Source organism: Pomacea canaliculata, linkage group LG10, assembly GCF_003073045.1.
Source record: "Pomacea canaliculata isolate SZHN2017 linkage group LG10, ASM307304v1, whole genome shotgun sequence".
In the NCBI taxonomy this organism is placed as follows: Eukaryota; Metazoa; Mollusca; class Gastropoda; order Architaenioglossa; family Ampullariidae; genus Pomacea; species Pomacea canaliculata.
This window is the reverse complement of record NC_037599.1, coordinates 14,663,807-14,689,630: the sequence shown is the minus strand read 5'-3', so window position 1 is coordinate 14,689,630 and position 25,824 is coordinate 14,663,807. Positions and strand designations below refer to the sequence as shown.

General features: G+C 38.4%; 1 protein-coding gene across 2 annotated transcripts in view; it reads left to right on the top strand.

The window, feature by feature from the left end:
- The window catches only part of LOC112573349 (coiled-coil and C2 domain-containing protein 2A-like), a 139,807-nt gene that overhangs the window by 91,832 nt on the left and 22,151 nt on the right, over positions 1 to 25,824 (top strand). For both annotated transcript variants that reach the window (XM_025253630.1, XM_025253631.1), the window contains exons 27-35: positions 1,384 to 1,476; positions 6,471 to 6,562; positions 7,372 to 7,539; positions 9,291 to 9,351; positions 14,190 to 14,299; positions 18,546 to 18,642; positions 20,373 to 20,471; positions 23,248 to 23,424; positions 25,391 to 25,588. In XM_025253630.1, the coding sequence (XP_025109415.1) occupies positions 1,384 to 1,476; positions 6,471 to 6,562; positions 7,372 to 7,539; positions 9,291 to 9,351; positions 14,190 to 14,299; positions 18,546 to 18,642; positions 20,373 to 20,471; positions 23,248 to 23,424; positions 25,391 to 25,588 (1,095 nt within the window). The remainder of the gene's footprint in view (positions 1 to 1,383; positions 1,477 to 6,470; positions 6,563 to 7,371; positions 7,540 to 9,290; positions 9,352 to 14,189; positions 14,300 to 18,545; positions 18,643 to 20,372; positions 20,472 to 23,247; positions 23,425 to 25,390; positions 25,589 to 25,824) is intronic.

Genomic DNA, 25,824 nt, shown 5'->3' with positions numbered 1-25,824 from the left:
AAAATAAAAATTACATTAATATTTAAGAACTATCAAAATTGTTTAAAAAAACTGCCATGATTCATGATACTGGCTATAAATAGACAAGAATGGTCAATCAACAGAGCGTTTAAATATTTTTTAGTAACTGATGTGTTCAACGTCATTGAAACTTAGATTAATATATAATGATAAATGCAAAATTTGTAAAGCACATACCCTCCTAAGGAGCATGCTCTTATAGCGCTTAAGAACAAGAACAAAACATGGACAACATGCGAGGAACAGGAAAACAAATAACATATAAAAGAATACACAACATTACTAACAAAGAATAAATTCAAATACAGAAAACAAAGAGGAACCAAATAACAAGAGTAACATGTTATTGCAAAATATCATGATTATGCAACTCAAACATAATTTAGGATTGCATCAGTCCACTCTGCAATCTGAGGTTGTGGACTTCATTTTGCACAGAGATGCTTACATTGTGGGCATCGTTTATCACTTCGCGGAGCAGTCCTTCCATTTCTTCATTGACTGAAAATAACAAATTGCAACCTGTGTCAGCCAGAGCGATACTTTATTTTACAAATTGATTCCACCTATCCAGAAAACTATTTTTATGCATTATATTTTTGGTTGTTTACATGCAAAAAAATTAAAACAATTTATTCAGGGCTTCTGCTTACGCAAAAAATTGCGTACAGTACGCATTAAAAGTTCGGAGGACCCCTTCAATTTTCGTCAATGGGGTCCCCTTCAAATTTGGGTAAAGAACAGGGATCTCTTAAAAATCTGAAGAAGGGGTCCCTGGGACCCCAAAGAATTTAGCCTTAGCAGAAGCCCTGAGTTTATTTACCTCATGCATTGATCGTTCTGCCGACGATCGGGCACACACCGTCCTCACTACATCTTTCCGCTACTTCTTTTAGTTGCAGTCCGTTGTTCGAAATTTTGACAAGAGCAACGTCTGATTTGCAGCGACTGTCACTATTAATCTACAGACTTTTTATTTTTCAATTTGGCTTTCACTGACATTTTCGAGATAAGAGTGATCTCCTGTGTGAAAAATTGTGAAGGTTTTCGTAAAACCGATAGTCCGTATGTTATAGTTACTAGTTCAGACGTGGCTAGTTGCGAGCTTATTCCAGAGCAGTGCAACCGGCGTAAGTGAGGAGACTAGCTAGTCAGGTATAGCGGTGTTTAGTCTGGACTAGCAGGGGACTAGCTACGCCCGAGCAATGCAACCAGACCCAGGGAGGTTGAGGTCCCTGATAGGTTGCGGCCAATCATACCAACACACTTCTTTGGCCCGGACATCTTCTAGATGGGAGGTATAGGTGAGGCTATGTATATAATTCATCTATAGACCTTTATATTTTGTCTTTTCTGTTAAAGGAATATGAGAAAAAGCATCGTGAAAAAGAGCATCAGAGGCATGGAGATGACATTGAGGCCACACGCCAGGCTCACAGCAAATACATCCAAAAGGTAGATGATTATTAGTTGTTTCCCCATGAAAACTCTTTCTCTGCCATTTATAAGAAAAGAACCATATAAGAATTTATTCGGCAAGTGACATTGCATGAGGAACATATTAAGGAAGGCCACTTCTTGACAATCACCAGTGACACACTTGCATTTGCAAGAAAAACAAAAAATTCCACTTGCATATACTATACACCACTTATCCATTCTAGTCTACAATGAATGTAAACATATCAAATCAAATCAAAACAGACTTTATTGTCTGTCCAGGAGACCCAGGACAGAAATTTGTCTTCGCTCACAAGGGCAGGCATACATTCTCATACAGACATTTAACACACAGGAGTAAACGTTAGGAGTAAAAAAGTGTAGATTGCACTAGTCCATCAAAGCAGTTTATGTTTATCCTAACAACAAACCTTGGGTGACCAAGGGCCTAAAAGCAGTGCGTAACAAAAAGAACCATGTGTTCTTCACGGGTCTGCCCACGACAGAAGATTGGTACATAGAGAGGTCCATGATGCTATCTGTTGGGCCAAGGTGAAACATAAGTCCAAAATCGGGTCTCAGTTTGTTACAGGTAACATCCGAGCAGCTTGGCAGGGACTCAACAATATGGCCAATATTGATGGTTGGAGTAAGGGGTCAAAAGCCAAAATCTCGATCTCAGGCGTTGAGAGTATGGCCATGCCTAATGCTCTTAATGCTTTCTTTGCTCGTTTCGAGTCTCATGACTTCTCAGTGCAAATGAAAGATGTGCGTAGTTCTCTTCACCCTGTACAGAAGGTTGAGATTTGTCTTGAGTAGTTTGTGGAGCTGTTTCAGCGAGTGAATATTCGCAAGGCCTCCGGTCCGGATGGTATTTGTGGCAGAACATTACGTTCCTGTGCACACCAAATTGGAGGCATTTGTCAACATCTGTTTCAGCGCTCTATGGATTTGGAGAGGACGGGGAGTCCGGCGTTGTTGCTAGTTTTGGCGGGACTAGTTTTGGCGCACACCTGCTGACTGTTTCTGCCTTACATATCCAAACATATGCATGCACACACACACTCTTGCACTATATATGCACAACTGCATTCTGAATCAAGGAGATGCATTTAGTTTTGACTCATGTCACAACAGAGAGATTTCTGCTTTAGGCTAGAAACTGTTTTCCGGGTGAGATGTTCTAGCCTGGATATGTCTGTACTCCTCAGAAAAAATGCCGTGAAATAAACGATTGCTGGGTGAGACTTGTTGCACTGCACAAATTGTGCTAGGCATAGATCATGCCTTGCATAGATCATGCCTGGAGAGGGCAATGTTGCCCAGACACCCAATTATTATTTCAGCTAGAATCATTTGATATAATGTTTGAAAAAAATTTGTAGTAATCTGTCTGTTGCATGGTCTCACCATACATAATACGAGGTTTTACATGGCTTCTCATCCCGTGGAAGTCATTCACCATCTCCTTAGTCTTGGCAACTTTAGCTGCACCACACTACCAGGTGATCAACCTCATGGGGATATGAGACTCATTGTTCATGATAAGATCTTTGACTGGTGTTGTCAGCAGAGACTAGGTTGAGAAATAGTTGTGCTGGCCCACCAGTGCTGCTTGTCAGAGGGAACAATTAGATGATTGCAGTTGTTGACAAGACTTCTCATTTGTGCCTGTCTTTGGCGGTGGTGAGCAAATTGCATAGAATGACCTGTCTGCTGCTATTTTCTTTGCTAGTCAGTTCTTTCTCTGCTAACATGAGCATTGATCACCCCACCCGCTGCCAAGGTACCCTGATGGTAAGCAGCTTTTCTGCCAGGAAACCAGAAAGAAAATATGTGTAGAGAATTGCAGTTAGGCTGAAAGTGTGCCCTAAAGTGGCAAAAAGCTAGGAGCAGTTTGCACTGTGTACAAAACTTCATTGGCAACCAGTGAAGTTCCATATGCAAAGGTGTAATATGAATTGTGGAAAACAAGGCACGAAACATTGTTCTGAACTCTTTGCAAGTGCATGATCTGGTCACAAATAAACCCTGCAGAACAGAGTTGCAGTAATCAAGTTGTAATCATTAATGCAGAGACAAGTCTCTAGCAGAGACAAGGGTTAACTGGAACAAAATTGATACTTTACAGCATTGTTGCTAAATTCTCCTAAGAAACCGTACAAAGAAGATGATACAAAGAAGATGATCTTTACTTTTAAATGCTGCATTACACAAGTCATCTGTGAAAAGCTTAAGTTATCTAATTGTAGTACTTCACTATTGTCAGTACTAGCTGTGAATAATCATGCAGTAATCATCAAATTTGATGTCAAGGTGCAGACAGCAAATGATCAATCAGGATTACTTGTTATAGTGTCCCTTAAGATGTATATCTATGATTTTTCTCTTGCTTCGTTTCCTTTTTCCAATATTTTGGTAGATGTTGCTCACTTGTTCATCAAGCAGGAGCCTCTTTAGGACCTGCAACCACCTGTTGGGATGTAGGAACAGGCCACAACTGCCCACACTCATTACACCTGATTTACTGCCCAAAGCCTTCAGCAAGTTTTTTGTCCATAAGATTCTTGACATCCGAACTAAACTTGACCAACTTTTTACACTCCCTTCAGCCCTTGCTAACCACATCGACTATCTTGCAAGGCCAAAGTGCTCCTTTTATTCCTTTCAGACAGTCTCAGAAAGTGAGGTTAGGACCATCATAGTCAAAACCCACAGCTTGTTCACTTGACCCAGTTCCCACCCCACTACTGGTAGACTGGATGTCCTATTTCCTGCCCTCACATAATAAATGATAGCTTGTCCTCTGGCATTTTTCCATCTACATTCAAAACATCCTTAGTGAAACTGCTGTTAAAAAAGCCTACCTTCGACATTAGCGTATTAAACGATTAATCCCCAGTCTCAAATTCGCCATTTCCTTCCAAAATCCTTGAGAAAGTAGTTTGAATGGCTGCCTCTTCTTTCCATTTCGGGCAGTTTTTACAAGAAGCAACACGAGACCCTTCACAATTTTCACACTTGGCACTTTCAGAACAATCAGCTGCCACATGGCCTGTACCACTGCAGCAAAAGCAGCAGGCTAGGGACTTATAGAAGCTAGCCCCGTGACCATAACACTGACAGTTGAAGCAGTGCAATGATGAAGGTATAAATAAAGAAACTTTGACTCACAAATACCCAGCCTTAATGAAGTCAGATATTTTGGGCAAACAAGAAGTTAAGAACAGAGTATTTGTAAGAATAAAGTCAGGACTGGGGTGAAGCAGGGCTGTCACTGTTCCTCTTCATCCTGGCCATGGACTGGAGCATGGATCAGATGGACCATGACTATGACAGCAACAACACCGCTGGAAGACTTGGACTTCGTTGATGACATTGCCCTGCTGTCACACTGCCACTAAGACATGCAGGAAAAAACAAATGCCTTCTCAGCATAAGAAAAAAGAGGTGGGCCACCTCATTAACCCAGCCAGAGAGAGAACTTTGAAGCTAAGAATAGTAATTCAGGGATAGTACTTTGTGAACAAGCATGTTTTCAGAGAATGTTTAAATGTAGCCTTTGAGTGGCGAATGTGAAGTGGACGAGAGTTCCACTGCTTGGCAGCATAGAGGGAGAATGTCTTTTGTCCATATGTGGCTGTCTTTGTGGGAGGGAGGGAAAGAATGTGGGAGTCTGATGAGGAGGGAGGTAAAGAATGTGAGAGTCTGATGAGGAGCGAAGGTTTCATACAGAGGTGTGGAAAAACAAAATTTCAGTAAAGTGGACGGGATAGATGCCTTCAACTAATCCATAGCATAGAGTTGTGAATTTGTAGTCTATTCTAGCTTCAGTTGGTAGCTAATGAAGAGAGTGAAGAGGTGTTGTGACATGTTCAGATTTGCAAGTCTGAAAATGAGACGAGCAGCTGAATTCTGAATTTTCTGAAGCTTGTGAATGAGGGACTGTGGACAGCCAGCAAGAAGAGAATTGCAATAGTCTGGTTTAGACAGAACAAATGAGGAGATGAGAATTTTGGTGGTTGAAATGGACAGAGTATGGGCAATAGAGCCGGCTACAAATTTAAAAAAAGTAGTTTGTAGCCGCAGCTACATTTTAGAAAGTAGCCATCAAAAAGTAGCTTGGCTACATTTTGGCTACTTTCACGTAGCATTTGGCTACTTTTGTGGTAGCTTTAGTCGAGCTACACCTTTTGTAGCCAGCTACACTACAAACTACAAAATTTGTAGCCGGCTACAAAAGCTGTAGCTAGACTACAGCTACTTCCCATCCCTGAGGAGGAGGGAGCATAGCCTGGCAGATTGGGAATTCCAACCAGCTGGAAATACCCTAGGTGGTACTGCTTGGTCACATTCTCTTGTTGTACTCCATGATGGGTGGGGAACAGGAGGAAAGAATCATAAATCCTTGAAATATAGCAACCAAACAATAAAAACTTGGGAAAAACAGTAGGGAGGATGAGTTGGACAAGGTAAGAGAGAATGTGCAAGAATCTGTCAAGGGGGCCTGGCCCCATTTTCTTGTAGTAGAGGGTGTAGTCACTCTCATCACTCACCCTTAAGGGTTTCAAAAATATTTTATGGGGTTTTCCTCCATTAAATTCCTTAATTATATCATAAAAATTAATATAATATATTTATTTTGTTACTTCCTGTTATTTATATACCTTGTTTTGACATATTTCTTCAGCAATTACTGTCTCATTTTTAAAAGGTGTAAATTTGTAGTCACAGCTTTAAATTTTAAATTAATGCAATTAATTTTACTGATGGTCCACTTCGGCAGCCACAGCATCCTCTCATGGGTCTGTTTGTCCCTTTTAAGTATACAGTTTGTACTGTTTGCTTAATTGCTGTTGTGTATTTGATTGGTGTGCCTTTTTTTTTTTAACTTTTTCACCATGATATAGCCTTTACTTCTGATTTAAGGCATTAACCGACATATTCATAGGCTTTGCTGTTAGATTTTTATTTTTTAATGTATTTATAGATTTCTAATTTTTTCTTAGATCCGCGAGCAGATGATAATGCGATTTCGCATCGCCTCACACCAGAAACGTCTAGAAGATATGGTCATAGAAGAGGGAGTTCCAAACATTGTGTGAGTTAAAAAATACTCCTAAAGTTGTGTCTCATTTGTTGAAGAGAGAACTTAGGGTAAAGTTAACTGTAGGGGGCAGTGAACTAGAAGTGCATTTTCTGTGACATTGACACACACTTGTTTAAATGACCATTTCATAAATTATTAACTCTGCAAGCAATGGGTTTTTTTTTTTTTCATTTCATGAATCTTATTGAGAACACCAATCTACCATCATGAATTTAATGAGCAGGCACAAATTTCTAACTAAAAGTTATATGCACACAATATTCAAAATAATTAAGTTTTACGCGCAATTCAGATAGTACATATTGTAATGTTGACATTTTTCTTTTTGTCATTCATGTCAGAATGAATAAGCTAATACTGGTCTCTGTTGTGGCAGTAGGCAGACTAAAATTGTTCTACTTGCATGTATCCTTTTGAATGATAAAATTTACATGTCTCAGACACATTATGACAAAATGTCTTGATTGGATCAGTAGTATTTGTCCCTTTTTTATCTATTTATTCACATAAAAATGATTTTTTTGACAATGCTTTGTGTTTTTATTGGGGGGGGGGGGGTTTGTGTTATAAAATTGCATTAATCATTCCCCTAATGGCAACAGAGACTAGAATGAGTTGATGGAAGACTTTGATAAACTTCTTTTAGTCTATAAAAATTCTGTTTTGGTTTTAACAGCATGATTTGTATAATGCTGTTTTAAATTTGGTTTGTAGTTATCTACATTTTGATGACAGTGCTGCAGATCTGTGATTTATTTGAACATTAGACATTGATCTTGTATATTGTGGCTATGTTGCAGTATGCTAGGCATCAGCCTCTTAAGGTTGTCAGAACCACGCCGTCCTCTGAAGCCACTGCGTAAAGAACGAAAGAGAGTGACAGCCCAGGCAATAAAAGGCGATGAAGTGCGACTTCTTGTCAATGTCATTCGAGCTTCTAATGTGCCAGTACCCAAGACATATGCTAGGTATTATTTTGCTTTGCTGGAAGGCTGCAACTAGAGTCAATCTGGTCTTCATCTCTGGTGTGACCTTGCTGAAAATACCTTAGATGGTGAACTCGGTCACATCCTCTTGTGGTGGGTGGGAAACCTGAGCGTGAACAGTGTAATAGTCAGAGTGTAGAAGACCTTACCATTTTTTGCTAATATGCCCTAAACATACAGTCCTACATAATAGATATATTCCATTCCTTTTTCAAAAACTCCCCTTCCCCTCTAAGGTTTACCTTTTGCTTAATGTAGCTACTAATGTTGCCCTCTACATAAGACAATGCCTGAAAACGAGGATACCATGGCAGTGTACATATAATCGCTCAGTATTGAATCTCATATTCACTATTGAACTATCATTATATTGTTTACTATTAAGTTGAAACTTTAAACATAACTGAAATGTTGATCTTGTTCAGTCACCCTCTATTGGCATACATGTAACCAGCAGTATCTGATGTTGATATTGGCCAGATGGCCTCCAAAAAACTGAATAATAATAATTATTATTATTACACACAATGGGAGAGAAAAAGTATAGTTTTCAGAGACCTTTTGAAGGAAGAAAGTGTATGTTCCTGGTGAATGTGGAGTGGGTTTTTTCCAGGTAACAGAACCAGTGACAGAAAAGGAAAACAAACCAAATGTAAGAAGTGTGGTCCGAAAATCTCAACTTAAGCACAAATGAGCCTGACATATATGATAAAAGCAGATTTGTGTAGCAACCTATGCTAGGCATCATGAGTCAAAGTCTGTTGTAGGTTAATGATCTGAAACTAAAAAATTCACTTGATACGTAAAGTTTTCTAACATTGCCTTGTTAAATTGCATTTTAATCCAATTTCCTTTTGATGTCATTTGTAGTTTTGCTTAAATGATTAAGAAATCATCAGAAAATAAAATCATGTCACAGAAAAAGATGTTTTTGATTTATATAATAGTCTACAAAGTAATAATAATAACATGATGTTACTGGGGCTGTTTCCCAACCAATCTAGCAGGTTCAAGATACTTTATGAAGAAACCATTCATTATACAGTAAAACAGTGTGCAGTGTGACACTATTGAGCTAAAATCATTCATGACAGGTATCTCTTCTTCAGAGATTCCTAAATTTTCCAAGCGAGGAATGAAGAGAAAGAGAAAAAGTAGCTTGGCAACAAATCCTACAGTTGCAAAAGTGCTCACACTTCTAATTTTGAAAAGTTTTATATGCAGTTCTTTATGGCATATGCAATGTGATGGATGGGATTTGGCATTGATTTAGGACAAACCATTTGTCAGTAACACTTTAGGCTTCAGACTATACAAATATATGATCTTGATTAATACACGAAGAAGGCTAAGCAGCTTACAGAGGAAGAAGAAATCTTAGCAATATCATGTATCAGCTACCTGGCAGGTTCATGGAGGCTGCCAAACAGAATTTAAATTCTACACACTCTAAAATTATCATAAAGTGATAGAATTTTTATAAGTATTTCAAGTTGTATCTACCTCCTTTCTTCCATTCTGCTTTATTCCCTAATTTAGAAAACTTGTATCTGTCTGAAGTAACAACCCTTGTGACCACAATAACTTTGAGACATTGACCACATGTGTGAAAGTTTCTTATTTCCGGTGAATGCTTTTATAATTTTATAATTTTTGGCAATGACGTAAACATCTAAATTTTATTTTCTTTATCATAACCAAGTTGCACAAAACATATTTTTTTTATATTTCAGTCTCACATCTGGCTTTTCAACAGCAAGAGATATAGACCGAAAGCATGGTATTTCTGGAGAAGTAAGTATCATTGACATTTAGATAGGGGGGTTTGGGGGCAATGTTTTCTGACACTGCTTTATTGTAAAACCTGGTAATGCTACCAAAGTTTGTGCTTTCATTATTTCTCTAGAAGGTACTTGGTCAAATGGCTCCATTGCTATTCTTTCACTCATCTCAAGACACATGTAGTATACACACAATCACACCCCTAGGACCCTCGAGCCTGGCCTTGGACTTTGGGTGGGGTTGACATGCAAACTGGGTCACTGCCATCATGGGTCAAGGGCAGGTTAGCAATGTCACCAAAGGGAGGGAGGCAGGATAGCTTCTGGAATGCTTGACCGGGTTAATAATAAACACAAGATTTATATACAGTGGAACCTCGGTTAACGAACTTAATCCGTTCTAGAAAGCTGTTCGTTATCCGAAATGTTCGTTATCCGAAGCAATTTTTTCCATAAGAAATAAAGGAAATAGATTTAATTGGTTCCCAGCCCCTGTTGACTCGCTAATATTTGTAAGTTACAGGCTATACAGTGTTCCCTCGCTACTTCGCGGTTCACATATCGCGGATTCACTACTTCGCGGTGTTTTTTTTTGAGTGAAGTATCCATCGATATTTTCGTGCTGGGAATTATCGTTCTACAAAATACCATAGATACTTCAACAGGAAAAAGACGAAAAATGTAGCTATATTTGTATTTCTATTAAAATACCATGGTTATTTTGTAGATAGAAAGAAAGAAATAATTGTGTTACAGAAATCCATTGCCATGCGTAAGCGACGAGCCATGATTGTTATCTCCCATCTTGCAGCCAGCCCTGGGAGGGTTTATTACCAGTTTCTATGTCTTTTTAATCATACCTTAGGACGATTATGTACTGTCAATCAATGGAGAGTCATTGCATGGCTGCATGAGGGCATATGTGTTTGAGAAACTGGCTGCCAATTGGGAATTGCTTAGTCTGTCATTCAAACTCTATGAGACCACTGCAATGCAACAGGAAGTGTTGCAGAGTGAAGACACCCCAGGCGCCTGTTGTAAGCTACCAGACAGCAGGACAGGTTCATTGTTCTGTCGGCTTTGAGACAGAGAACAGCTACTGCCAGCACACTCAGGGCGACACAGCCACCAGTGTAATTGTCAGTGACCAGACAGTTTGCAATTGGCTAAGGGAGAGCAATATTTGTTCAAGGTGCCCTTCTTGTCTGCCCTGCCCTGTCTTGCATGGGCGCAACACCATTTGGCATAGACAAGGCAACTGTGCGCTGCAGTTCTTTTCACGGACAAATCTTTGCCAGGTCCTTCATTCAATACCAAATCTGCATTTGGAGACAATAGAGTGAGCATTACCACAATCCCAATGTGGTAGAGCATGATCGCTATGGTGGTGGATCCATCATGGTGTGGAGTGAGTTGGGGATTGACTACCGAACTCCCCACTCCCTGGTGCAAGGCAGCCTGACAGGCGTGACATACAGAGATAACATTTTACAGCCTCTGGCACTGCCAGCACTGCAGGCCATTGGACCAGGCATCATTGTTCAGGACAACGCCATATTGCGCAGGGACAGGGTTGTCATTGACTGTGCAGCAGCCCCAAGTCAACCACATGGACTGATCACCCTGTTTCCCCAAATCTGAATCCCATGGAATATGTAGGATGTCCTGGGCCAGCAACATAGAGTCAACTGCCCACTCCCAGCAGTTGACCTCAATCAGCTGTACCAGTTTCTTCAGCAAGACCAGTTTCTTCAGCAAAAGTGTCAGGCAATTCCTCAAAGGACTGAAAACATTCCTTCAGTACATGAGACAACAGTCCCTTGCCTGCATTCAGCCAATGGTGGGCACACGATATTGACTTTGTTTTTCTCACTTTTTTGCATTTTGAAAATATGGGTTATTTCAGTCCAAGCTCAAATTATTGTTGTAAAAGGATTTGTTTCAATGAAATTGACTGATAATGTTTTATTTAATGAATAAAGAAAAGCTTTAATTTAATGTTATTGTCTCTGTGTTTATTGGAACAAAACGGTGATTGGCTATATAACTGGGCTTTCCATTGCTTTGAGCAGTATATATGACATAACACCATAATCACAAAAACTTTCAGGGTGACCCTATACATTTCATATATTCACATTTTATGAAATATTTAGTATGCATTAAGTTGTTGATAGAGAATTTATAATGTTATTCTTCATAATCTTTATTTTCCTTTTGTTCCTCCATATTTCAGTTGTATCATTCCCCACTTTTCCATAAATTTATTACAAGAAAAATTCGCTTCAATCTTGTCTTTTGACACGGTTAGATATCCAGAAAAGTAAGCAAATTGAATCCACAATAAGTTGTCATGAAGTAAGTTGCTACACCAAATGTGGTTCTACTGACACAAATCTTGCCAAAAGGCCATTTTTGGTGTCAAAAACACAAAATCATCCAAAAGGAATCATTCACCTAGAACATTTGCATTATCATAATTTATTTTTCGAAGTATTCTCAGCTTACATAAAACTGGTTTGTGAGGTGACTTCTATGAGTTAAATAATGTTTTTCTTAATTATTTACATATAGTAAAACTACACAAATCTTTTTCTCCAGTATCTTTATGAGATCTTTTCTGACTCCTGGTTTCAGTTCTGTCTTCGCTGATGGTTCTAAAAGTACTAAATGGTGCTCCTGTTGATTTTGCTGCAGTTTTATCTTGCAAGCCACACCAGACATCTTTTGCTCACCTTTTAAATGACTGTTTCTTTTTCTATGGAACTTCAGGCTATCTTGCATATATGCAGCTTGTCCACCAGTCTTCAAAGCAGAACTAATCATTTCAGACTCACTATCTGCCCTACAAGCTCTTTTTTCTCATTTTTCACCACTCTTATGGTCCACTGTCATACTGTTCACACAACCACTTACTCAAATTAAGTCTTTTAAACATGCCTTGAAAAAAAGCTTTTCTATTTTAAGAAAAATTTACATAAAGATACTACCCATTCTCTCTCATTCAGTTACATATCTTGATCAATTTATCTTTCCATAATCTGTTAATAAATTATTTTTTATTACTACTATTGTAAATTACTAACTCTTATTCATTACTATGTCATTCTAACATTGCTATTGTTTCTGTGTCTTCACTCTCTTAGGTTTTTTGTCCTTCTCATGTGAGGCAGGGTTTTGGTACTAGGGGAGAGTTGTTGGGATCATTTTTTATGGAAAATGATCTCTGCCTCTTGAACAACAACTTTAACATCTTTTGTCATCCATACAGTAGCACAGTGTCAGTTGATTTATCTTTATAATGGCAGGTGGAATCTGACTAAAGCAGATTGGCCAGCCTTTCAGACCCTCTGCTCCACCCACCTCTTTCTTAGTTCTAGTTTTATTTCAAGGTTAAGGACCTTAGCAATGATCCCACCTTACATCCTTTTTACCTCAATTGTAAAGGAAGCTGCTTTGGGGACAATTCCTGTGCAGAGATATCAAACAGACTCTTTGTTTTCCTTGTTTAAGTCCATCCCATCAGCAGGTATTTTTAAAGTTTTAAGAAGGATAGGGCTTTATCATAAGATTTATGCTTTTTATGTTCTGATAGTTTTGGTTTGGGGTTTTGATTTGTTGGTGACCTTTTGGGCCACAGCCCTCTCTTTATTTACACGTCACTCACTTTTTTACATTATTTTTGCTTCTTGTGATGGCTTTTATTGATTAAGATTTTGTGATTATCACTTGGGGGATTTGCTCCTAACCTTTTTAAAATAAGATTACTTTATGTCGCCGTGATTTTGCCTTAGTTGCTGGCACGGTGTGAAACACAGTAATCAACCTTGTCCTCATCATTACCCATCTTTCTGTATCCATATACCATATATTATTTTTCTGTCAAGTGCTGAGTGCAAATTCCTATGTGAGCTTGATTTTGCACTATAGAAATTATTATTTATTTTTATTAGTTCACATCTTTTTATTGAGTTCTTTCCTTTTTCAGATCTTTTTTCATTATACGTCTTTTGTTTTATTTTGTTTTCATTTTCTTCCTTTGTTGTATCTTTTTTTGTAAGATGCAGTCATGGCTTGCCTCTTTAATTCATCTGTGCTATTTCTTGTATTTAATGCTGATGTGGCTATGAACACCAACCAAACAAACCTTGGGTGTCATGACAGCTGAGTACCTAAACCATCTGTTCAAAGTTAATAAATATGTATTAGGCAATAAACAAATGTGATTTTTGCATTTATTTATTTTCCCATCAATGTGAACAACAGTCCGAGAAAAAATTCATTATTTTTAAACTTGTGATTTTAAATAGTTTTGTATGATAAGAATATAATAAGAACAAGGTGCCTAACCAAAGGATCTTAAGATATGTTTACAGTCACATAATAGATGGGAGTTAATGATAATGTCAGTATAAGTGCATCCTCAGTGGTGGTTTGAAAGCAGACATAGAAACATTTTTAGCAGGGACTTGCGACTTTATAATTAATTCTTTAATAGATTCAAGGTAAGTAGATAGCCAAGTGGCAAGAGTGCTGGTGTCACTATAACCAGAGGCATGTTAGTTCAATACCCTGATGGTGCAGCAAGCTTTCCTCAGTCACCCCAGCTACAGAACAGGTACAGACCCCTTGGAGACTTGGGGAAGGTAAGGCCACAAGAGAAAGGAGATAGGCATCACCTTCACTATCAAAGCTGCTCTAAGAAGTGTGGTCTCTATTACCTCACTCCACAGTGACCATAATAGATGCAATAATTTTGTTAAGTTTTGCTTCATAGGATTTTGACTTATTATATAACATTATGAGTGTTTTATTGATCTGATACATAGAGTTTCTGTTCATTTTTTTCAGGTAGTAGTTCATCCGTATGTGGAAGTAATGTTCCAGCATAATACTGTACGGACCAGTGCTGGTGAAGGCCCTAATCCCAGTTTCAATGAGGAGCTTGAACTTTCATTAAAGTAAGATTTTTGGTATCAGAAGGAAAAATTAAGAAAGAAAAATTTTAATTAAATTAAATAAAAATGTTGATATTTTTATCATTAAGCACTTGACATGGTGACTTTCATTATCACTACTGTGAATTTCTGCTTGCTTTAAAAGTTCCATTTAGCTCATCTGTGAAGTCTTGCTTCTTCTATGACTTTCTCAACCAAGTCAAAGCATGCATTTTCTGTCAGAATCCACCAAACTTCTTGAAGAAACTTTCATCACTATTTCATTGATAGCACATGGAAGGAAAAAAATTTATGAAGTTCCACTACAACGAAACCCTATGAGATCTCACTGGAAACAACTTGTTTAAAGTGCTATTTAAAGCATGACATCAAAATGTTGTTTATTCATATCTTAGGCGTATAATTATTCAAGAGTAACAAATGCTTCAGAGTAGAGTAGTAAACTTAAAATTTAAAATATTTAATTAGTCTTTTCTTTAAAAAAAATTTCTTAACAAATGTTTGCTCTGATCTATTCTGCAAACAGCAAAAGCAAGAAAGTTATTGTTATATATATTTCACTTTTTTTTTTTTTTGCATTGCAGCATGCCTGGCATAAAACACAAACAATTGCATTGTAGCATGGCTAAATATTGTGTGATGTGAGATCACTATTTGTCCTCTCCGTGCTCTTGTTTAGAGTGTCAAGACCTATTTTAATACCACTGAATGGAAAAAGCTTCTTTTATACAATACTGAGTTTTATTTCTTCTTACGTTTCCTGTTAAAACTTTAATCATTAAACATTGTTTAATTACTTTCTTATTGGTATAGACTGAAAATTATTTTTTTAAAAGCATATCGATTAGGAACATATCTGACATCTGTTGCTTGTGAAAGCCCCTGTGAGCCGCCTTCTCATACTGGGAGTGGACGCTCAGCCTTTCTCTTGCAGGGTAGCTAAGTTTACAAAATCCGCATTTCATAAGCATTCATCTGGGTTTGCCACAACTGTATCTACTTTTACAATTGTATCTATTAGGTTGTCGGAAAAGTCATGACGCATTTTTGCAATAGATGGGGCTAGTTCATTTAGGATCATTCACATTTATGCTATTGTTATGTCATTTGAGCACTGACAATTCTAGTTTCATTCTTGAAAAGAAAAAAAAAAGAAAACAGCAATTTAGTTTAGTTTTTGAGATTTTACAATAAGTTTAAAATGGAAGAGCAACCAGTGCATTTATACTGGTTTACTTCTGTAAAGGGAAGAACACACGTCAAGCCAAGCATGTGAAAAGTTGTGTAAACATTTACTGTCACTCTTGACAAGTATGTCTGTGCCAGTGATGGTTCACAGAATTATGTGCTCTTATTTCAATCTCAAGGATGTTCCTCAATCATAGAGGCTTACTGAGGTTGATGACACCATGATAAAAGTACTGAGGGAATCAGCAGAAACATTGAATCATTAACGTGTTTACGACCACTTGAATAAGCTGGGATACATAAACATGCTTGATATTTTGGTTCCTCATTACCTCTAAGATATCCATTTGATGGTGTGTATATACATCTGCGACATGCTCATTAAGCGCAAGGAAAACGATTCTCTTTTTTAAAGCTACTGATAACTGGTGATGAAAAATTTTGCATTTATTATTATTCTTAAAGTGAGACCACATGTTGCGTAACTCGATCGGGCGTCGCGGGACTTGCTCTCACAGGCACGCTCACAGTCACACAAGCAGACACACACCTGACTCGACAACGAAGCCAATCGCTCCTCAGTGAACAGATACACACACATAGGGACAGTACAAAAGTATATATTTAGCAGTGGTAAAGAAAAAAAAATGTGCTCGACCAATTCAGCAGGGGAAAATAAAAGGAAAATTAACCAATGTAATGAAGAGCCCCACCACCAGTGAAAATAATGCTATAAACACACATACGATAATACAAATAAACTAACAGGTGCCTGCGTAGTCCAGCACCGCACATGATCTCAACTAAGAACAACAACAACTACCCCTGTCCCAGACCACTGCCTGGAGCAGCATGTTGCTAAACCACACCCACCGCTCAGTAACTGCATGCGTCACACTCCCGTCCATTGTCTCCCTAACACCGCTGTGGTCAGCAGCCCACAGCAGTCTGCCGGAAACGCAGTCCGTCCTCGCTACAACTTGATTTAGCTCTCTGCTGACAGTTCGCTGACGATTCTACGATTGGACGATGATGAAGATTTTAACACAATGCGACGACTATATAGAAGCAGTTTGACGATGGACAATTAGACAGTTGAACACAATCTGACGGTTGATGCTTAATGATGGTGGAACACAGTCTGACGATTGATGACGATTTGACAACAATTTGAAGGTTGACAACAATTAATCCGACCACAATTTGAGCCTGCAGAATAAGTTCAAAGCCCTTCGGCTAAGAGCCAGACCCCCCCCCCCATCCCCGGTCATCCGTGTTATCGCTTAGCTGGCCCTTCAAGAGCGTCCCTTACAAAAGTTCCGCTAGCAGCATCGTCTGCTACGAGTGACACAAACCGTACATACACAGCAACCTCCCAAGCACACCCAATCCTAGTCACTAACAAACAGAATTTTACACAACCAGCTATCCTGCTTCTTGTGTTGGCTTTTATTGATTAAGACAGGTGTCATCGGTTCATATCTTAGCTCTGACATACGTCGCTCTGGATGTGACATCTGTTTACAGGGCTGACCTTCGGTGGTTTTAATAATAAATGCAAAATTTGTAAAGCGCATACTCACAATCTTAAGGAGTACGCTCTTAGCGCCTAAGAACAAGAACGAAACATGGACAGAATACGAGTGACAGGAAAACAAATAACATATGAACTAATGAACAATATATAAAAAACAATACTAACGAAGAATAAAATCAAATACAGAAGACAGAGAGAAACCAGATAACAAGAGCTGAGAGTAATATGATATTGCAAAAGGAAGGGTGGGCCAAAGGACTAGCATTATGGGAAAGGGTTTTCTCAGGGTACTTAGGTTTCCTCTACTCTTTTCGTTTGTGTGTGTAAATATATAGATGTATGTATTCTGCATTGTCTTGTGTGTATACTAATGTACATATATATGTAAGTGCTTTGAGCCTGATTTCAGAAATACAGTGATACCTCGGTTCTCGAACATAATTCGTTCCGGGAAGACGGTCGAGAACCAAATTGTTCGAGAACCGAAGCAATGAAACCCATAGGAAATAATGGAAACTGGATTAATTCGTTCCAAGCCCCAGAAAATGCCTATTTACTGGCCTAATTTGTATATAATATGTAGAAAAACATGAGTCTCAACAAGAAATAAGAAATAAAAGTGTATTTATTAAAACAAAAAAAAAAAAACAAACAAAAAAATGTACAGTACAGTACAGTAAATTGTGTTTCATTTACTGTACCTGTACCAAACTTTATGGCAGGAGGGAATGAATGTGGAGGGAGGAGTGAAGGGGGATGGTTATTGTTTTGAAGGGAGTCCTCTTCAATAAAAACAGAGGGTAACTGCTCTTCGGGTGTTTCTGTTCTCTGTATCTTTTGCTGAGGAGAATCAGAATCTTGCTCTGCAGTTGCTTGTCTGATTTCTTTACGGAAGAATTTGTCAGTTGTTTGCTGTTTTTTTCTCCTTTGCAAAATTTTGCGGAAAGTGGACATAACATTGTCATTAAAAATGTTAACTGCTCTATTTGCTACCACTTTATCAGGGTGATGTTGTTCAACAAAATTTGCGATTTCTGCCCATTTTGCACACATTTCATGACTCTCTCCACAAAAACATGACTCTCTCTCTCTGCACTCACACTGATGACGCAAGAAAGGCGCTCGGCCGAATGAACGCCATTCGGCTCAACTCGGCTCATCTCGGACGTTCGGATGTACGAGTTCCAAATATTTGTTCGGATTCCAAGACAAAATTTTCTCGAATTTTCTGGTCGAATACCGATTTGGTCGAAAGTCAAGGCGTTCGAGAACCGAGGTATCACTGTATAGGGATATATCAATATTCAGTGTTACAGTTATTGTTAAATAATCAGCATGAAAATCTGTCTGATAAATATTTGATGAAAATTTATGTGCCTGTACCTACCAAACAGAACAAAATTTTGCAGCAATAGATCAAACTAATCAGAACTGGCCATTTTTACTGTGTAACAGTTTTTGCTGCTTTTATCTTACAGTACTCATTGTTTGCATTTTTATGTATTTTTCTTTGTTTGCCCTTAGAGCTCCCAATGATGATTTTTCACCAAGTGTACTACAGACAATCAGTGACTACATTTATCTCAACTTGTTTGATGAAGTTGTGGTGGATATTTTGGAGGTAAACACAGATGCCTTAGTGAAAGTGGTTTATGTTTTTCTTTTAATTGTAATACAGTAACTCTCAAAATATGTGAAATAATGGCTTATGTCAATTTTATTTGTGCATGTACATAGTCTAAAATCATTTTTGTATTTATGTATCCATCAAGGGATGTAACACCTAAGTCCGCACCTAACTGGCATAACAGCTTTTGTGCTCTTCCATTGTTTTGGGATGTACTTTGTTTTAACTGCATTTGACATGCTTTGACTGAGCTTTAGTTTCTTACTGTGCTTTGTGTCTGGCCATAGGAATCATGCAGAGTAATATTATTTAAGCATTCTTAAAGGTGTGCCAGTTTCAGCCATTACTTTTTAGTTTCAGTCGTCTATATCTATGGAACCTACATTTATTTTAGTTATTTTATTAATTATAACTGATTGTGTTGTTAAAAAAAACACTATTCTGATTTAACTATATGTATCGTCAGCTCTGTTGTTCTTGGTCCCAGATCTACCGTTAGATCTACAGCTGCTAACTTAGAATCTACTCTCATTGCTTTTGATACTTTATACAGTGAAATATGTACTTCATAGGGATTCTGCAGACACATATTGTACTGATCATACAGCGTGCAATTTTTCCTGAAGAGGACATTTGTGATTCTGTGGCGACTCTTATCGGTTTTTGCTGGGGTTTTTTGGTGATGCTTTTTACATTGTGTGGGATGAGGCTGTACTGATGACTTTCTTATTTTATAAGGTGACCAGACGTTTCGGGGGCGAAAGCAGGACACGTGCCGATCATGGTGTCGTCACCGTCAAAGAACGACAAAAAAAAAGGATGGGGGGGGGATGCGCTGTGGGGACCTTTCCTCCAATTTTGCCGGATGCGAATCAGCGTACGGTATTCAGATTTTTAAAGACAACCGGGACATTTGATGGACTTGCCAGAAAGCCAGAAAGCGGGACACGAGGTCAAAAGTGGGACTGTCCAGCTTAATGCGGGACGTCTGGTCACCTTATATAGACTGAAATTTGGTTGAGATTTTCCTTATACAATTCTTAACATTTGTATGAGGGCTTTTTAAGAAATATTTAGTAGTTATACTATTTTATATCAAAATTTCTTAAATTTTAACACACAGTTTTACAAAATAATTCATAAAATATTAGCTAAGTTGATTTTTCAAATTCCCCCTCATATAATTGTAGATCTTACTTTTAGGCAACAATTTCAAAAAAGAATTTGGAGTCTATTCACAAATTGACAGAGTTATCAGCTTTTTAAAATGTTTTGCCGCCATTTTGGATGATTTTCATGGCAAACAATAGCGTGACAAGTGCAGCAAATTTTTTTTTTTAACTCCCATTCAAGGGCAAAATAGATGATGTAAAAAAAATCTGCGATATTTTGTGAAACAAATTTTTTTGGGGTGTGTTAGGCCTTAATTTTTTTGGGATTTACAAGAAAGTTCTTTTTTGAGGAATTTAGGTAGGAAAAGTTAATGTCGCATATTTTGCACTTCAGTTGTATTTTTATTTGTGTCTAAATTTTATGGTAGCAATATCAATGTCAAGATAACATATCCAGAGAGTTAGTGAATGTTGTTTAGGCGATTTTGTATAGCAATGTGCGAGATATTTGGAAAATATATACTAGTGTTTTCACTTTCTCAGAAGCAATGATCTCTGAACTGGTTTTATTTATTAAGTTACTCCAGACTGTATTCTATACTTATCTTTCAGGATGAGCGTCAAAGAGAAACAGCAGTACATCAGAGGCTGGAGAAAAAATGGCTTGGAAATATAAAGATTCCATTTTCAACAGTCTATCTAAATGGAAAGGTTTGCATTAAGTCGTACATTTAATGGACATTCATAATGTATTGATGGCACTTATATATTCATTACAATCATTTTAATGATTTTTTCCATAATTTTTATAATCGTTTAAATTATTTTCTTTAATCACGAAGCTTTCTCTTTTGACCTCAGATTGTCTAGGTAGGTTTCTCTCACATTTTTCTTGACATTACCAGGTGACATCACCACAGTAAATACGTCACAGTGGTATTCTAACCACTGGCATGTTAGTGGAAAGGTCAGTTTTGATCCTGTTTATATAGAGGGGAAATCTGAAAGCCAGCACCCACAGCCAGTTGCTGATTCCACCAGAATGATTGTTATTGTAGTCAATTGATTATTCACCTGCTTGTCTTTCTCAACAGATTTATAACTCCCTCCATCCTTACTAGCTGTTTGTTCCCTGATTCCTCTATCTTCTATGCTTGTCTTTTATTAACAACTGCATAGGTGTTTTTTCTTTGTAAGACCAGTGTGCACTGGAGCTATTGGTGCTGTTGCTTATATGGTAGAGGGTGGATTAAAGGCCAGATGAAGGTCACTTTGTTGGTAGTACCAGTCAAGCAGTTGGCACATGAGAAACCAAAGACAGCTTGGCAAACCCATTTTTCAAAAACAGTGCTTTGCCAACTGTTTCACAAACCAGTTTTTGGGACTGTTGGTCACACGGCAAACATTCAAAAACTGTGTAGAAAACTTCATGTGCGACAGTAACTGATGACAGAGTGCATCTGCTCTGATCATGTTAGTTGATGTGTGTGTCGCGGACTCTAGGGGTAGAGCACGTGGAGATAGAGGTTGTGATTTCCGTAGCCTCGGTCAATCACACTCTTGATACCTCTACCAAATCACGTCGACATTCACCATGTGCACTTATACTAAATTGCTTATTACACCTTTTTATTAACTCGTTGAGCCCCCAGCATGCATAACCCCCAAACAACAACTCAAGGCAATTTAGTATATTAAATCATCGAGAGGATTATACAAATTACAGAATGATAAAGGAATTGAAAAAAGAACAGGCAAGTATGCAAATGATCTAATTCCCTATCTTCACTAGTTATCTAGGGTGTCCCGTTAATACTAATTATTCTCCTTAATACTAATCCAGATATCTAGTGAGTCAATCTAAACTACCACGTTCACAACACTACACAATCACTCACTCCGTACAATAGCCATACACATGCCACTTAGCTTGACCTAAGCGCCCTTGCTGGGTGGTGTATTGGGCTGCCAGGAGTTGATCGTGGTTCACAGGGACAAAAGTCACTCTTCTTTATTCTGAAGTCTGATGAGCGGGCTTTCACTTTCTTGGTCGGTGTCCCTATTCCCCCAAGTCTTCTGCTTGACTGGTGATAGCTGACACGCAAAGTAGTGAGGACTTGAGTTGCGACGTCCTCTTTGATGCTTACTCTTCAAGAAACCCTAGCGAAAAGCCTCGAGTTTGGGTCCAACCCCAATATCAAAACTGGGCTTGTCCATCTGGTATAGCAAACATAAAAACAATGACTTTGTATGGAGCACAATCACCACACTCATCGGACACCAAAAACTGCTATATTCAAGCAACAAATGCTAGTCTTTTTTGACTAGCATGACTCTTGAGGAGGTTAGCACTGCGGTGGTCAGAAGAACTATCTTACAAAATGTGAAGGGGTGGAATGATCATTTTGTGCAGAACATGATCACCACTGCTCAAGACAGGCTTGAGTGGCGACCCTTGTCAGCTGCTGCATCTATCCATGTGCTACCCCCATTGACCAGCACAGGTCATGGGAAAGAATGAATAAACGAATGGTGTATGTTCATGCATATGAGTATGTTTAGAAAAAATAACATGTATTACTAATGTATGGAGAATTTATCTTTTAAAGAAGGCTAGAAGGAATAGAATAGCTAGAAGAATGGAGCAGTAGATTACACAGTCATGTAATATTAAATTTTCTTCTTATTCTAAGTGGAATATTATAATCTCAGCCTTAAAAATCAAAATTAAAAAGATTATAGATAGTATTCTGACGTCATGCTTCACTGTCCTTGTCCTACTAGGGAAGGCCATCAATATACATTTTTGATGGTTACCAATTAGGAATTATCACATTCTTTTTTATCCATTGTTCACTTATTCAGGATGTCTGTCAGTGCATATTAATTGTTAATGTTCATCTTCACAGTGACAATCCATCTTGACTGTTAGTATGTATTAATGGCATTATTTTTCAAATTTATGAAAGAAGGTAAGGTAAATCCAGTATTTATAAGTACAGAAAAAAATTCAGTGCGGTATCATCATTTTATGACATTTTCAGTGTATGATCGAAATGTGTCATACTTTTGTGGATTGGGCTTACACACACTTCAACTCAGTCCTGATGTACTAAAATGTCTTTTTTAGAAGGCCATGAATGTTTTCTGCTGACTAGTAGCTGGGCTTACAGTCATTTAAAAAAAATTCTATTAGAGAAAGTATTGCTGCATTCAAAATCTGTACAAGTTTACTATAGAGTTACATACCTTGAAATATGTTTCTTCTATGAAGTCAGGGTTGAGTTAATACATTTACTGATGCATAGTGAATCAGGACATGGGACAAACTTTTTTTCTAGATCTTATATAATGCCAGAGCTTGTGAAAGAAGATCAGGAGGTACAGAAAGCAGTGCAAGTATTTATGTATATATTATTTTATATGTTAATGTAAAACTTTGTAAACAGGGAAACTTATTTCCAGGTTTTAATTGACATTGTTTTAGATCGATGGAACATTCCGAATCAACACACCATCGGTACTACTTGGATACACTTATGACATAAACCAAGAGCAGGTTGAAACAGGAGCAGCTGTTATTCAGGAAGAGAAAACAACAAGTCTCAGTCTTTTCATCACTATTGAGCCACCACTTAGCCAACCAGAGCCAATGCGGGAAAGGGTTAGAAGTAATTTCCTTGTGTTTTTAACAATAATTTTCTGTTGTGTGAATTCAAATGTTTGTTCGGTTACTTGACAGCAGATATGTTGTTAATATAAATAAATATTGAAGGGCTGGCAGAACAACAATTTTCAAAAGTGTGTAATTTTTGCAATTTGTAATAAGTTATATAACAAGGTGAATGTCATGTTAAGGTGATTGGGCACCACACATTTCACTCTCACAAGCATGCTCAGTCACGCAAAACTCAAACGCCCAATGTCGCCGACATGCGCAATCATCCATCAGTGCACAAATTGATGCACATGCATGGGAACAGTACAAAACACGCGTTTATTAATGACGAAAGAAAAATGACAGTAGAGGAAGAAAAGAACAAAGAAGGGGAACAATGGATCCCAGAGACAGAAGAGACAACCCAAACAACCATGCAAAACTCCTCTCCCTGACCACAGCCTGGGGAAAAGCCCCTGCGAACAAGAATTGAAAGGGAAGAATGTAGCTTTACAGACATGGTGAGATTCGAGGTAAAGGCTGAGCTCTGGCCGGTAACCTTGCTAGGGGAGATGCGGGTTAACCAAAGTAAAATAAAAACTGGGCAGTCAGCTTTATAGTCACTGCCAGGCCCACTGTACGACGACTGCACAGTCCCTCCTGCAATGATTTGATGATGAACGATTGATCGTACTGAAGACGGTTGAAGAAATGTTTGGCGAGACATTGAAGGAAGAAGCGATGAATGGAAGTTACCACAAATTGAGTATTGACAAAGCCTGGAGCAAGGACAAAACACAAAACAGTCAAAATGCCCTATGGCCATCTCCCCCAAATCCCCCCATCTCCGATGTTACCACTAGGCTAGCCTTCTCAGTGCCTCTCTTACAAATACTCTATATTGCTCCCGACAAATCATCAATATACGAAATTGCCATGTCGCAAAAACAGAGCAAAAAGGGGCTAACAACACTCCCTCCCTCAACATAGATTCTCACCAACACATCTGCACACATTCAACAGTCTACCTCCCAGCACATCCCACACATCTGCATACTGCATACTGGTTGGGAAGCCATTGTCCCTCTACTCACCCAGTGGCTCGTGACATGGGTCCTTCTGTCACTCACAGAAGACTTAGTTGAAAGGCAGAAACAAAAAAAACTCACCTCGCACAATGTCCTCTGCATCATTTTTTCCCTATCCTTCTTTCCTTAACCAAAAAACCTCCACTGTCACCACACGAGGTAATTAGGCAAAAAAAAACAACAAAATTATGTAAAACGCAGTGATGCAGAAATTCACCCCCCCTTTGGGCTACCTCCTCCCGCCCCCTTCCCCGCATGAGACACAACAGTGAAGACATTCTTTTATATGTTGAGCCGATCTTTATCTGTTTTATAGATATTTATTACCTATGTAATAATGCACAAGGACAGTTACTGCATCCCAACTGTGAAGCATCGTTCTTCTATTACAGCCTCTGCTAAAACAGCCTCCAATCTAGTGTTAAAAAAGCTGACATCCCTGTTTCCTCTCCCTTTCTGGAGCATGCTCAGTGGACAGTTTTTATCCCCTAGGTCAGACCTGGGCAAAGGCCGGCCCGCGGGCCGGATCCGGCCCGCCTCCGGTCTCTGACCGGCCCGCCCACTGGCGAAGGGATAGTATATATGCTATATATACAGTATTGGGTAAAACTGGGTTAACTATATTAGTCCGGCCCTCTAAAACATCCCAATTTCTCATGCGGCCCCTTAGGAAAATTAATTGCCCACCCCTGCCCTAGGTGAACCCCCCTCAGCCTTTAATGCTTCTTCCAGATCTGACTTAATATGTTGTCATCATTTTGAAAAAACTCATAATTTTGTACTACATGTGTTGCATTAATGTTTAAATGTGCAGTTCATTTGTTTCTAAAAAGACACTTATTTGCTGATTTTAATCACATATTTTACTGATTTTCTTTTTACAGTTTGACACAAATGAAAATGAAAACCTAATGCAGTATGCAGATAAATGGCAACAGGAAATTGAGGCCCGTTTTCCCAAAAGACACTACAAAACATCAGTTATAGATGTAAATGGCAAAAATGTCTTCTTAACACGATTCTTCAGAGCTCTTAAACCTCCACCTGAAATCCTGGAAAAAGCTACAGAATCAGCACAGAGTGTAAGCATAATGTCTCATTCTAAACCAAGTTGTAATTTCTGTTTTTTGTCTATTTCTCTGTATATTCCTAGCCCCCAACACACCTGGGTTTTCGTGCCTTGACTGAACACCAGCCTAGCCTACCAGTCTTTTTCTTCTTTACTTTTCCTTTTTTTTATCTCTTATGGGCTTTTTCATCTATGTACTTTTCAAACCAACTCTTCATCTCCCAAGGCAGGAAGCTTGTGTGGTCCATA